This window comes from Nycticebus coucang, chromosome 9 (assembly GCF_027406575.1).
Source record: "Nycticebus coucang isolate mNycCou1 chromosome 9, mNycCou1.pri, whole genome shotgun sequence".
NCBI classification, from domain to species: domain Eukaryota; kingdom Metazoa; phylum Chordata; class Mammalia; order Primates; family Lorisidae; genus Nycticebus; species Nycticebus coucang.
Window position 1 is genome coordinate 30,592,268 of NC_069788.1, and position 10,893 is coordinate 30,603,160.

The following is a 10,893-nucleotide window of genomic DNA, read 5'->3' on the forward strand; positions in this document are numbered from 1 at the left end:
AAAAAACCCAGAAAACTATGAATAAACTAAAAGGTATATTGTTAGATGTTTGTAGTTTTAAATTAATATTCTTAGGCCACAAGCGTGCATGGTTGGTGTCTTTCTTTTCCTTATAAGAGACATATGGGAGAATTAGCTGGAGATTGTCAAGAATGTTGCTTGAAATAATCACTGAAAATCAATGTTTTTTAAAAAAATTTAAGAACCCAGATTTTTGGTGAGAAAGCATCTCAGAAATGATCACTAAAATTTACCAACATTTTTGCATAAAATAACATCAAGCTGTATCTTTACAATTATGTTCCTAAACTGTATTCTAATCCATAAATATCTTATATCAATGCCATAGTTACTTGTGTGATTTTGTTCTTTTCCATTTAAATTTTACTGTGTAGTATTATTTTGATGGCACTTTTACAGGATATTTAAATATTGAGCAGAAAAGTAAATAGAAAATTGTCATAGCAGTCAATTTTATCTATCAACTGGTTTAACAACTGGAGAATGCTGATTGTGTTTCAAATAACAAGAACTAAAATTAGGTATGACACTAGACAAGAAAATACATTTCTAACTATAAAAATGTGATTGTGCTAACTGGAAGGCAGGAACAATTACATGTTTTACATGCTCAAATTAGTAAATAGCTATAAGCAATTGCCACATCAAATTTTGGGTCACCAAGGTTTAAGCAAATCAGTTAAAGGATCTAAGTCACATTTGTGTTTTTGAACCAAATGCTTTCAAATGTTAACACAGACTACAAATAATCACCTATAATGTAACAATTACCCATTCTTTCCTTAATATCCCCAAAATAATGTTTACTGTAGTTTGAAAAAGTGGAAGTCTAATTTTGATGTTGCAGTTTAATATGCCCATAAGACTGGGCAACACAGGATTAAATACATGAGTGTTAGCCTCAATACAATGGGCAAAGTTTCATGATTCTGTGAAAAAAGGCCCTTTTGTAGTGTGACTCCAAAGTCTTTACTAGTTATATATCGTGTAACTACATACATATTTTTACTCATATACATTTGTACTTTTTAACCTAGGCCATTCTGGTTTCCCAAATCCATGGGTTGGTAAAAATTGTCTATTTTCTTGATAGTCTGATAAGAAAGGAAAATTTATATGTTTATAGAAGTCTCAAACCTTTTGTATTTATAAATTTGGATTCTACCTAGCTGGGATGAAAAGATTGTCTGGCTTAAACATCATAACCTCAGGGACCTGGGTCGACACTGAGGTTGGCTTGGGAAGTGCACAGAATGCTAGGGCTTCCCTGAGACATGTGGACGACGGTGAGAAAGGCCTTACAGACGTTGTCCTAGTTTGGTGAAAATTACTGCATTTTGCCATGTATAATGCACATCCATGTTTTTTGTCCACACTTTTGGGAAAATTCCCCTCAAGAAGTGGCTGGTTCTTAGAAGGAGAGAAACATCTGGGGAGGGCTAACATTCCCGTAGTAAATGTGCAGATCACACCACCCTCCCACAGCTGCCGACTCTGGGAACCGACTCTGCAGGCAGCCAGGTGGGTCCCTCGGGCTTGGGTGGAACTCAGGGTCCCCTCTGCACAGCCAGGCCCTGGGCCCCAGCCTTTGCCCTGCATGGCTATGGTCTAACTCACTAGCCCTGCTACCACCCCCTCCCCCATCACATTGTTTAGCTAAGACCACTCCAGCCAGTCCACCAGATCCTGATCCTTCTAACTGGAACCCTGCACCCACCTTGGGAGGTCTGCTGGACTCCCCTGTTTCCAAGCCAACTACTCATATATAATGCATATCCTTATTTTCCTCTCAAAAATTTGGATAAAAGGCACGTGTTATACACAACAAAATATGTGTCTGGGACCCTTTATACCTCCTTAATCCTCTCCCAACCAACTTGACTTAGGGGTATTCAATTGTATTCATTTCCCCATGAACCTCAGAGGCTTTCAAAATAAGTGGAAAGTCACAAGAGTTTCTGGAAGTAGAACATGTGCCTAAGGATGATCCAATGGGCACATAAAGCAGCTGTAACACTCAGGGGTTTGAGCTAGGTGCAAGTTTTGCAATCTTAGACTCATGTATCCTATAACCTCAGTGACCACTAGGTAACACCCCAAGCATAGGTGGACTCTATGTAGGCTTTAATTTGCTTTCAATAAGGTAGCACTAATCTATTACATGGCATTTTGGGGGCCAACATTCAGGACTAAATTATGCCAATGTGTATTTCACTCCCATAAACAAACTCCTTGCAATGCCGCATCTGGATGTTTCTAAGAAGTAAGTCTAATGTAATACAGTATCTCCAAAAAAGAATTCTGTGGCTGGGTCTTCTGGTTCCTAACTTTGTCTTCAAGATTGCTCTAACACTAATGAAAGGGCTAATATACCGACGGACAATGGCCATGCTCATACTGCCTATAGGGACGTAATTCCCAATGCTAGAAATCCCTTCAAGTGCAAGTGCATCCTTGGTTTTCATGTGAGAAAGAACACAGGATTGAACTGACATGATGAGGTGAAAATGAATTTTATTCAGGAAGTATAGAAAATCTCTTCACAGACAAGAGTAGAGGCTAGTTAGTTCTCCCTGCAGAAGAGAACAGCCCTTATGGTTCTTTGAGTCCTTTTATTTAGGCAATGGCTTTAAACAACGCAACTTAATTGTATGTACCCTTACATTAATCTTAAAATAAAAAGGAAGCAATGGCTTAATTCTAGGCTAAGCAAGAAGAGGAATATTCATGTTATTTCTTGGAAAAGACTAGTGTTTTCCCAGAATTAGGGTGAAGCCCTCCTTTTGACTAAATATAGTCAACCTGGAACTGGCCTGGCATCAGGTACATGATGGGAGTGTGAGGTTTCCTTAGAGTTTTTGTGGTAATGAGGGTATAATGAAGCTACAAGGTCAAGAAACAGTCCGTTCCTCCCCCTCATCTCAGATGGAACCAGTTAGAACTTGTCCTGTCCTCCATCCTACTTTGATCAGAGAGGTCCAAGACTTCCTGACTCAGCTAAACAATGCCTGACAGTTTCCTATGTCAATAGATGGTAATATATGAAAAAAGACTGAGAAGAATCTTAGTAAAAACCACAGATTTGAATCTGATATCATTTCTTTGTCTTATATGCCTTTGTTCTTTGTCATTAAACCAAGAATAAAGCTCAGGTAAGATGAAAAGACAACTAAACAGGAAGAACAAACCATGACTACTAGTACTAATTATAATATCTAATTTTTATTTTTTATTACATTTCAGAATTCTCATTTAGCTGAATTCTAGGAAAAAACCCCTATGTGGTTGACACTATTTCTATTTCTTACAGAATGCCCCCCTACAGCTTCTGTGCCTATAGCATGGGAAGCCAAACCATAGCACTGTAGCAGTCAGCTCAGGAGGTAAGATCTTGGTTAATGAACTTTGGGCTTCTCCATCTCTTTCCCTCCTTCCAACTCAGGACCATCTGAGAAAGCTCTAAACCAATCATGCAAGAAGCTACCCTTCTTGATAGCCTGCCTCCAGCTTCCCCATGCCAACAGGCTCCAATCAAAGGCTCTAAAGCCTTTCTCTTCTCACTATTGTCAAATAAATATTGCATGGGACATGGGTAAACAAGGAAGACTATTCCAGACTATACTGCATTATGGAAGAGAGATTGAACTCAACTCCTTCGAAACAAGAGGTGGGAAAGTTTTAAGTACTGGGGTGAGCTAGTGGAAAAGTACTGGAGAAGAATGTTTGGGGGACTTTGGTGTATAACTGTGGCATCTAAATTTAACTGACACTTAGAGAAGTTGAGCTCGTGCCCTCACAAAGATTTGGAAGCCCTGTCCTTCTAAAAGATTACATTTCAAAGGGATGGCTTCTGGGTCTTTAACACAGACATTACTACCTTGTTAAGATTACCAAAAGGCTTGGGAAAGATTTACATCTTAAAGGCACAGATCAAGAATTTACAACTACACATTTCTGAGAGTAAATGCTCCAAAAGAGAAGGGAGGTCAGGATAGTCAGAAAGGAGACTATCTAAACTTTAGTCAAGCTAGGGAAATGTTAAGATCATTTTGGTCACTATAAAACTTTCCCATTGCACTCTTTTGCCTTTGCTTCCTTACTCCAAGCTCTGAACCCACAGCCTCTGTGTGTGTCTGTGTGTGTACGTGTGTATGTATATATATACATTTTTTTTTTTTTTGAGACAGCATCTCATTATGTCGCCCTGCCCTCGGTAGAGTACCTTGTTACCATAGCTCACAGCAACCTCCAACTGTTGGGCTTAAGCAATTCTCTTGCCTCAGCCTAGCTGGGACTACAAGCGCCCACCACAATGCCGGGCTATTTTGTTGTTTTTGTTGTTATTGTTGTTTAGCAGCGCAGGGCTGGGTTCAAACCCACCAGCCCGGCTGCATGTGGCCGGCGCCCTAACCACTGAGATATGGGTGTCGAGCCACCTCTGTTCTATTTTTATGAAGACTGTGGTCCCTTCACTGTATTCTTACTTTGTTTTACACTTAAAAATCTGAGTTTGACTTCAGTTAATTCCTCACTTTGCCTTAACCTTTTGTTGGTGACTACTTGGCTGCACAGTGCCTTAACTACTGATCATAACCCTTTACTTTCTCCAAAGTACTCTGGACTTTATCTACATCTAGAGAAGTGAATTCACAAATATTTGCTCTCCCTAATTAAAGAGCAAAGTACTGATTGCAGCTACAGAGATGTCAGGGTGTCCAAAAGTCACAGCCTTTTGTTTCCTTATCTGAATCAGTTGATTTGAATTCTCTTTCTTCCCCGCCCCCTCACAATTCATTATAGGCGCCTGACAAGTCTGCACTCAGCCTGCAAGGGGCTGACCTTGTGCAATACGTTAATGACTCTCTGATGGGAGTTTTCTGAGAGTGTATTACTTTATATTCTTAGATAATGAAAGAACCTTATTTCTAAAATAGTTTGGAATCTAATAACAAATCAATGGTTTACTAGAAAAATATTTAAAATAATAGGCTTTTAAAAAAGACCTTACAGTGCATCTTACAAGGGTTCATATGAAACCTACTAAATGTAGATTATAAATGTTTTAACACAATAACTAAGAAAAAGCCAGAAAGGCTATGTTAACCAGTGTGATGAAAATATTTCAAATTGTATATAAAACCAGCACAGGGTACCCCATGATTGAATTAATGTACACTGCCATGATTTAATAAAAAAAAAAATCATTTTACCATGAAAAAATGACAAAACTTCTTACAGATGTCTTTGCCAATTTACAAAACCATACATATATTTCCCTCTCCTGAAATCTCTAAATGTTTTTGTAATTCTATAAATTATTAATGTATAGCATAGTTGAAAATTAATGGGGCCTATAGGAAAAATAAAAGCTTTTTAAGTTTAGCAAATGATGAAGTAAAATGCAAAACTAAAATAGGGTGTTACTGTTTCTAACACTTTAATTTGAATCCCCCAGAGGTCTTGTCTAAGTGCAAATTCTGATTCAGTAGCTCTGAGGTAGGGCCTGAGAGTCTCCATTTCTGAAAACCACCAGCACATGCTGCTGATTCACAATAGCACACTGAGTGGCATCAGTATAGATTTAGTTAATACAAAGACAAAACTAAGAAAATATACAGAGGTTACACTACACAGTTATTTTGCTTATACACAGTTTATGCTTGGGAAAGTATATGTATATATAATATGGAGACACATAAAAATAGAATAAAATAAAGCCATACTTGAAATATACTAAATACTAATATTAAGAGAGGTTTGGGTTGGGGGACAGTTTTTGTTTCTTTTTATTCTATTTTTCTCTTTTTTCACAAAATAATATTTCTGCAGTGAGTATAACTTATTCTTCTAACAAGAAGAATAATTTTGTTATTTTTCTGCAGTGAGTATAACTTATTCTTCTAACAAAACACTTTCCCTTCTTTTTCTTCTTCTTTTTTTTTTTTTTTGTTAAAGCAAAGAGCCACATCAAGTTTTATCACCAAGTGCTGGTAATGTCCAACAAGAATAAGAGCAGCTTAGGATATAAAAGTCTAAAGCTTAAAAAAAAAAGACTAAGGATGGCAAGTCACATGTAATGAATTCAAAGTCATTATGGCTGTGGACAAAGGGTTTTAAGAGCAGAGGACCGCTCCACTTGCCTGATCCATGGTGGCCATGTGACTCAGACATTTGTCTTATAGTCACTTGGTCACTTGAGTGGCCAGGTGGCTTCTGGAAGTCTTTGATGTAGTTCATTCATCTAATACAATTGTAAATAATTCTATTTTTTTCAGTGAGGTGAAGGTAAGATCAAAGACCTAAGACCCAGCCATTCTCAGAGAGTTCTTAGTACTGAGGATGCCTGTTTCACTTTGGATGCATTCCCAAGACACCCGTGAATGAGAAAAGATTCCTCAGGCTCCTCATTCTCCCAGTTCAGGAAAACCTGTGAAGCAAATTTAACAAAACATCAACAAACCATAATACCTTTTGTAAACTGCCTAACAGCGTAGGCAGTCTACACAGAGGTTGAAAGAAATCACTTCAAAAATAAACTTTTTGCCCTACATGAATATTTTTTTAAAAAGAATAAAAAATATTTTTTCACTTAGTGGGAATAAATTAAACATATTTGGAGGAAAGAAATTAAGCTAACTTGAATAAATACGTTTTTGGCAGAAAGAGATAAAATGAAAACTAATTGTGCCCGTTTAGCTTTTCTAGATGATAGGCCAATGGATTTAAAATTTGAGAGGGAAAACAAACTAACCAGACAGGCCCTAAAGAAAGTATTCAGAGCTCCTGTCTGCCAAGAACCAGGCAGTCTGTGAAATCCTTTTAAAAAGACTATATCGAGCATAGCACACCTCAGTCCCTTGAGCCTAGGATGAATCTTTACACAAGATGTGGAAGTCATTTCTAAGGAATTTAATATTTTGTACAAGATACACTGGAGAACAAAGGGAACTGAGATTTTTCCACACCACATGTCATCTGTAAGTAGCTGCCGATCCAAAAATGTACTTTTTGATGAATTGAACAGTGGGAAAAGCTGTAAGTCCTTTCTTTCAGGCATACAGAAGAGAGTCCTCGTAAAAACCACTGATACAGCTTTCACTAGATCTCTTGTGTTACATACTTTTTGCTATTACTAAATAAAAGACTAAAAAGCCTGCTTAAGATGAAAAGTGAAAATAACCACCACACTAATGATAATGATAGTTAACTTTGAGAATTTATTGTATGTCAGGCAGTGTTTTAAGCATTTTCCTTTTACTTAATTCTAAAAAATAACTATATGAGGTATATTATTTATTCTCTCCACTTAACAAATCAAAACAGAGGCAAGCAGAGATAAAGTACCTTACCCTGGACACGCAGTTAGTAAGAGATGGTGCCTGTTCTGAATCCAACCAAGTAGTTGAACCTTGACTCTGTCTACAAAGAGAAGACACTGACTGATGTTATCATTTCTTTTCACTGTAAAAGAGGCTTTTCTGTTATTGTCTACAGACAATGACCAATCACCAAGACATCTGATGACTCAACCAAATTGATAAGCTCAGGTCTGAAATTCATCGGCCAAGAAGATTAATTCACATTGGAACCAGCCAGGGTTGTTGGTGAAAAAGATAATTCATCCTTAGGGCTCATACACAATTTTTTTAATCTGTCAAGCAGCTTTGAACACAGATTGAGCACAGGTGCTGAATTCCTTTCTTAAGTGAGGGTCTCACAGGCCTGAGAACTACTGGTGGTCATTCTCCAGCCAACAGGCTTTACAGGATTCAGGGACATCAACATGGCTTAGTTCTTCTCATAAACGCGAGTTAGAAAACCGAGAATGCCCTCAGTCATCTTGAGACCCGTAGAAATAAATTCCTCAGAAGGCCATCACCAGACCCTGAGGAGGCAGATAATCACATTCTTTGTTCACTTAGCAAGCACATGCAAGAACCAGCTGTGTGACCTCCTGGCCTCGGTTGGCCCATCTGTAAAACAAGGACAAGGAGGCAGATCAGATCTGAAATAAAAATAAAGGCAAAGGGGAAGGCCTAGGGTAAGAGGCATCTTCTACCCTTTAGTCATCAAAAGCCGGAGTCTCACTTGTTTGATTGATTCTTTCAGGACTCAAATATTTCTTCAATAGGGTTAAGGTCAAGCAGCTGACCTCTAGAGGGCTGTATTGCTTCTTCCAGAGTTCCAACCAGGCCGGCCATTTCCAAAGAGTTAATACAGATAGAGTTTAATAGGAAAATAAAATAAAGTAAGAAAAATAAGTAGTTTCAATAGCACCAGGAGAGATTTTTTAACACCAGGAGAGAGGGATTACAAATCCACTCTTAACTACAAATCTCATTAATAAAGATCTATGGACAAAAATAAGACATGCAATCATTTAGTGGCAAATTATATACTTCTATCTACTTTTAGATTAGAAGATGTATAGGCAGTATTTTTAACATTAAAATTTAAAATTCCAAGTTAAAGGCATTTTTCCTGGACTAAATCAAATATTCTGTGTCTTTTGTCCACAATTCCTTTTCCCTAGCTCTTCTCTTTTTCTTCTTAACACTGAATTGTGGGGAGAAAATTGAAAACCGTGCACATTATAAGACAGAGACAAGAAAAATATTGTTTACTTGCTGGTTTGGTTTCAGTTTCCTATTTCTTCTTATTTTTTCTTTAGACTTTTAAAACAATCCCTTCTCTCCACCCACTTTCACCCTTTCTGCTGAGAGCAGACCTCACACTTCATTTCTGCTCTTAAGTCCTAAAGAGAGATCAATTGAAAGTTACTGGTAAATGCCAATTAACATCGTTGTCTCATTTCAAAACTCCCACGCTCTGCCTATTTGAAAATACCTTCTCCCCCTCTTCTGAATGACTTAGGTCCCCAGATCACCAGATAGGAGATATTATGCTGCTTACAGTTTTTCAAGCTGTCGCTGGTGTTATCTGCCTCGCTGAAGCGCTGCGCCAGCCTCTTAGAAGGTTATTTCTGTCTGTTAATTGCAGGTTGGGGTTCCTGGAATAGCACTTTCTTTTAAGGATCCTCTCTCCTGCACTGGACGGGAACACTCCTGGGACTCCTCCTTGGTGTTTAAGCTCCTCCGGGCCTCAGTGAGCTCCCAGGAGACAAACGGTTCCTCTCCGCGGCGCAGACCCGGGGCGCGCCTCTCCGGGCGAGGAGAACCCGGGCTCGGCAGGGGTCCCGGCGCCCCGCAGATCGCCTCACTCTCTACTGGTCCGAAAAGTGACCGCGGTCATGGAATGTTCCTCGGTCTTCGTGGTCATGCGACCCTTCGTCCACGCGGTCTGCAGCACTTCTTGGGTCATCTGATAATCCACGACCCGCACGAGCACCGATCTGGCGGGGGCTGCGGGGTCCCGCGGCGGGGCTTGGGAGGGGGCGGCTATTCGCCTGCCAGAAATTCTCTTTTCTCGTTGAAAAACAGGACAGTTGAGTTCTCGGTCACGGTGGTCTCCGGCCTCCTGAGGAAAGTCCTCCCCACTGGCCACCTCTTCCTGCGCGGGGTCCCCTTGAGTCCCTAACCACCTCTCTGGGTGCAGAAGAAAGAGCACTTTCTCCTTGACCCAGGAGTCACAGTCCGGATTGTCCCCGGCGTGCGCTCCGAGAGCCGGACCCGCCGCCAAGCCCTCGCGGCCCCGGCCCCGGCCTCTGCTCGCCCCCGCGGGAGCCGCACTCGGGCCGCAGGGAGCCTGGGGGGCCCCGGGAGCCCCGCGCCCCACGTCGCGCGTAAAGGGTCCGCTGCGCCCCGGGCTGTGGGAGGAGTCGGTGGGACTCGCAGCTCCCTGGGGCCCGGGAGCCCCCATCCCGACCAAAGGGTCATTCATTCGCTGGCTCTTGAACGGGTTCAAGCAACAAGTTCCTGCTGAGCTGGGAAGCGCGGGGCGGGTAGGCCCTAGGTGTGGCCTCCGTGGCCCGCGGCGGACGCTCACCAGCCGGGGCGGGAGACCGGCTCAGCCCCTCCTGCCCCCGGGCGGCGCGCTCTCTCCCTCCGCTCCCCTCCGCCGCGTGCACCTCGCCTTCTTCCTACCCGGCCCACCCCTGTTCCTCTTGTAGTTTATCTGCTTACTTCTCAGCTTTAATTCCCCACCTGCCCTTCGCCAAAGACACCTTCACACTGCGCCCCCTGAAATGCCCCGAAGTATGTTTTCTTTCCACCGACGCTCCTTGACGTGGAGGAACGAGGAAGCTTGATTGTTTTTTTTTAATTATCTGATCTAATCAAATTCTTCTGACAAGGATTTTGGGTCCACTCCGAATCTTCCACGCCCCCCACCCCGTGCGGCGGAGATTGTGGCTTGCAGATGGAAGAGTCAGATTGGAAAAGTTGAAGCCTTGGAGAAAACAGATTTGGGGTTTGCCCTTCCCTGTTCGTAATGGCAGGATCTAGGACGGTGGTCATACTCCTTTTCACTCTGGTTCTAACCAAGGCCTAGCTGAGGTAGGGGCTAGGTTTAAAACAAGCTATAAAGCAGAAGCAGACCAAACAAAAACAAACTGCTAAATGAACTTCTTCAGGATTTAAAACTGTTTGTGTCCTTTTTTTTTTTTTCTTTCAACTCCCAGCCCCACCCCCACTCCATTTTAACCCCAGAGGTTAAAATAAATCGTTATCTGTGGCTGGCTAGGCTTTCGGAATCTACCCATCTCCAGGCACTAGTCTTGGCCTAGACTTACGGGAAAGTATAGGTAATAAAAAAAGAAGAGCTCAGTTTGTGATTTACACTTCATCCTTACTCACGCGTGCTTGTTTATAACACGCCACTCGTTTTTCTATTTGACTCAGAAAACTGAATGAAATGGTGAAATTTCTGCCATACATAGTTTACTTAACCAGTAACTACAGTAAACTAGGGTTT

The 10,893-nt window shown here is 41.1% G+C and overlaps 1 protein-coding gene across 5 annotated transcripts; it reads right to left on the reverse strand.

The window, feature by feature from the left end:
- Nucleotides 1–551: 551 nt before the first annotated feature.
- Nucleotides 552–10,175, reverse strand: C9H6orf141 (chromosome 9 C6orf141 homolog). Of its 5 annotated transcripts, none has more exons than XM_053603488.1 (4): nucleotides 8,935–10,175; nucleotides 8,110–8,194; nucleotides 7,371–7,994; nucleotides 552–6,448 (listed from the first exon to the last, which is right to left on the reverse strand). In XM_053603488.1, exon 1 carries the CDS (start codon nucleotides 9,859–9,861, stop codon nucleotides 9,238–9,240), a length of 624 nt encoding a protein of 207 aa, XP_053459463.1. In that variant the 5' UTR covers nucleotides 9,862–10,175; the 3' UTR covers nucleotides 552–6,448; nucleotides 7,371–7,994; nucleotides 8,110–8,194; nucleotides 8,935–9,237. The 5 variants fall into 5 exon arrangements, with proteins under 5 accessions (XP_053459463.1, XP_053459461.1, XP_053459462.1 ...); XM_053603486.1 differs by having other exon boundaries at nucleotides 8,110–8,776; XM_053603487.1 differs by having other exon boundaries at nucleotides 8,646–10,175.
- Nucleotides 10,176–10,893: the final 718 nt, after the last annotated feature.